At 46.8% G+C, this 3,538-nt stretch overlaps 1 protein-coding gene across 2 annotated transcripts; it reads left to right on the top strand.

The window, feature by feature from the left end:
• Nucleotides 1–2,911, top strand: LOC135896589 (gamma-secretase subunit Aph-1-like). 2 transcript variants are annotated; one of them, XM_065425057.1, is made up of 3 exons: nucleotides 1–311; nucleotides 943–1,144; nucleotides 1,912–2,911. In XM_065425057.1, the coding sequence occupies exons 1-3, from the start codon at nucleotides 99–101 to the stop codon at nucleotides 2,295–2,297; spliced, it is 801 nt and encodes a 266-aa protein (XP_065281129.1). In that variant the 5' UTR covers nucleotides 1–98; the 3' UTR covers nucleotides 2,298–2,911. The 2 variants fall into 2 exon arrangements, with proteins under 2 accessions (XP_065281129.1, XP_065281125.1); XM_065425053.1 differs by having other exon boundaries at nucleotides 1–323.
• The last annotated feature ends 627 nt before the right edge of the window (nucleotides 2,912–3,538 follow it).

The raw sequence follows: 3,538 nt of genomic DNA, 5'->3' as shown, positions 1-3,538 counted from the left end.
AGAAGAAGCATCTGCCACGGTCTCAGTTCTCTCCTACCGCCAAGGAAGCAAGTGAATTAACTTTTGTCGTTGAGGTAGACTCGAAGTAAAGCGAAGCGATGGCCTTCTTGGAGTGCGTCGGCTGCTCGTTGATAGCATTCGGGCCGTCGCTCGCCATTTTCTGGGTGTTAATTGTTGGCCAGCCCAGCCGGCTCGTGGTGTTCATCGTGTCCTCGTTCTTCTGGCTCCTGTCGTTGCTGCTGTCGTCTGTTGCCTGGTTTATGCTGAAAGAACTTTTCCACGCCCCGTTCGCCGTTAGCCTCGTGACGTCTGTGGGTTTTCAGGTGCACTACCTTGTTCAGTAATATTTTGAATTATGCATAGGAAGCGTAAAACTGACTCGCTTTTTTTGCGTGCGGAAGAAAATTTCCCAGTCGACGAACTTGACCCACGTGTTAGTGATCCTGCACAATTTTATTAACAAAGCACACTGCGGCTTCTTTTACTATTTGTCTGCAAATGACTGCCCATTGGATTGGACTTTAGATGTTAATGTGATAATGCAATTATCCGGAACGCGAAAGCTGGCGCGTGTGTCGTAATATGAAGCATCTTGAACGAAACAATAGCAAGATGCATGTTAGTTTGAGGAGGCAAGCACATCATATTTTTTTTTCGCTAAAAACTCCTCAGAGCTCTGTGAAAAATTATTTCAGGCAAGGAGTGCAACTAGTATCCCTAAAGAGGTTCCACTTCATTTTTCGAAACATACTTAAAGAATTCTGAGTTTTCATTATTGATCCTCATTAATTAGCCTAATTACCGCACGAATAAAATATTTTGGTTCTTGAAGGCTATAGTGCATATAACATTCCATTGGTTTCACGCATTCGCAAAGCGCCATTTTTTTAACGCTTGGTGCATGTTATGGTCAACGGCTAATATAAAAAACAATTTCTACAGGAATTCTTCAGGTATCTGGCATTCCGAACACTGCGCAAGGCCGAGGAGGCGCTGAACGTAGTCGTTCTTGTCGGCTCCGACTATGACGTGGCTCTTGTTCGCTACCACACCTCGTTCGCCTGCGTCTCCGGCCTTGGCTTTGGAACTACTAGCGCAGCCTCAGCGATGCTCAACCTCCTTGCGGACGTGGGTGCGGGACCAGGTATGTCGCGGTAATAGGCCTGGCAGTGTCGAGCTGGCTAACTACGGCCATGTGAGGCAAACGCAAAATAGAACGTCATTTAACATCAAATTCCGACTGGCCCATGTTGCTTACCCTTCACCTGTCTATGTACACCCGCCAACTTGGCAAAAAACAAAAATGACCTTTCCGGACAACACTACTTCATGGAAAGTTCAGAGAAATTCGTTAGTGCGTCCATGGCAGCTTCGTGCTACATTCGAGTAGATAAAGTTTCTTATTTTTACGAACCTTTCTCCACCTTACTGTATTTCGCACAACTGAATTGGCATATTGATTGGAAAACACTTCGCATGTGAAAGACACCGCGGATGTGGGCCCAATTTCCGTTTCTTTTTGTTTCCCTAATAATAATGTTCATCAACCAATCCTCACAGCTCAGCTCTCCCACAGGGGGCATTTGCAGCCAGCAAGTCTGCCAAAGCAGCCCCGAAAGGAATGAAAACATTATTCTAAGCAGAGCGCAAACAGGCGGAAATAACGAAAAAACTCACCGAAGGAGCGCATTTCTTAGTTCGCGTTTAGTTCCACATTGATATTCGTATATTTGCGCGCTGCTTACAATTATGTCCATCTAACTCGCCCACTACATCGCACTTCTTAATGAATAGATCTCGTGCATTTCTATACCACATCAGAGCAAACATACCCGATCACTGAGTCACCTTTTCACCAGACTTAGCTTCGAGACTGCGCGCGATTTTACGCTCATTGTTGCCGGCACGCAGGCACGGTGGGTTTCTTCGGCGACCACGGGAGCGTGGACTTGATCATCTACTCGGCGACGGCCGCGTGTCTCGCTCTGCTCCACACCTTGTGGAGCGTGATAGCGTCCAACGCGTTGCTGTTCCGGCGCTACGGCGTTTTGCTGTTCGTGCCAGCCGCCCATCTCTTCACTGCGGGAGTGACGACCCTAACTCCGAATGCGCACCGGGACGTCCTGTACGATGTCATGCCTCTTGCGGCGACCGGCGTGGTGCTCTATATGAGTGCAACCACGGCTTTCGTTGTTTCGGGAGGCACGCCGAGAAACCTGCTTTCATGCCTCGGAGGTCTCTTGCGCAACCCCGGCGCATCATCCAATGCTCCAGAAGTCCCCCCGGGGCAAATGTGATCTTCCTGCTCACAGGCGACTGAAAACGATTGAAACTCTAGCAGGACGAAGTATTTTGTGCAGCGCCTTTAAAAACTAAGCGTGCGTGTGTGCGAACATGTGCTGCAGTAGCACCGATATTGTCTTGCAGTCTTTGACGCTTTACACAAAGTATAAAGAACCGTTCCGTATAGAATTGGGTCGGGGGGTAAAAAATATCACCGACATTCTTGTCTCATATAGGTTGCGCCTACAGCTGATACTACCGTTATAGGTTTAGTAGAGAACAAGCTTGTTTAAAAAATTATAAAGTAACATTCACTGAGTTTGAGGAATGCGTGGCGTGTGATTCCATAAAGAACATTTAACGGTTCAGATTGCAGAGAGAACTGAGCGGTTGGCCACGTAATCGACACCATGCTACCAGCACCCACATGCACGGTGCGCCTAAATGTTGCTTTCTTCGGTATGTAGCCACTATTACTTTTCATAGAAGTGGTGTAACGGCGCAAGAAACCCCCACTTTTTTTACAGGCGAAAATTGGGCACTGCCCCTTAGCTGCTGTCTTGTACAATTCGCAGGTCCTGGGTAAAGTGCACACCAGTCCCGTATATAGAGTCTCCCTTCAGCTAACGTAAGCCAAGCTGCTTGACGAAAAGATAAAGAATAAAAAAGGTGACGCAAGATAAGATTTTAGCAGCTATGGGCTTTGATCGTCGTACCATCGATGATCGAACAATGTATCTCTTATAGTCCTAACTTGCACCTTGTTTTTAAAATGTATTTTTACTATTAAACAGCTTCGCTACGTCAGCAGAGACACAGGGTATAGTACAAAGTGAGGCAAAGCGGCACAGGAGGGAATTGTCTTAAGAGGAGACATCAACACGAACATGACTTCGTCGTAACCTTGGCATCATCATTTCATCGTTGTCATTTTAGCACATTTATGATCGTCATCGTCCATTCACTACATTCACGCGTGCGTCTTTATGTCGTCGTCGATTGCCATTGAGGGCCCCTCTATATGCGTCATCACTCAATGGTCATGCCAACGTTGTCATTTCATCGTCTTTATTTTAGTGTGGTGAATACATTCTTTTCACGCGTATTTTTTTCGGTCGTGCTTTCGTCGTCATCATTCAGTGGTCTCCATGCCTCGCCGCTATGTGGTCACCGTAACTTCATCGTCGCCATGTCTTTGTCACAATGCCGTCGTCATTATTTGATCCTCATCTCATCGTCATCATTCTTCACCGTC

The sequence above is a fragment of the Dermacentor albipictus genome, chromosome 1 (genome assembly GCF_038994185.2).
Source record: "Dermacentor albipictus isolate Rhodes 1998 colony chromosome 1, USDA_Dalb.pri_finalv2, whole genome shotgun sequence".
Lineage (NCBI taxonomy): Eukaryota > Metazoa > Arthropoda > Arachnida > Ixodida > Ixodidae > Dermacentor > Dermacentor albipictus.
Note: the sequence above shows the minus strand (reverse complement) of the source record. Positions and strands in the feature narration are given on the sequence as shown.

Coding starts and splice junctions, on each gene's coding strand:
- LOC135896589 (XM_065425053.1), top strand. CDS start 99: ATGGCCTTCTTGGAGTGCGTCGGCTGCTCGTTGATAGCATTCGGGCCG. Junction 324..942: donor TGACGTCTGTGGGTTTTCAG/GTGCACTACCTT, acceptor CAATTTCTACAG/GAATTCTTCAGGTATCTGGC. Junction 1,145..1,911: donor GGACGTGGGTGCGGGACCAG/GTATGTCGCGGT, acceptor GCCGGCACGCAG/GCACGGTGGGTTTCTTCGGC.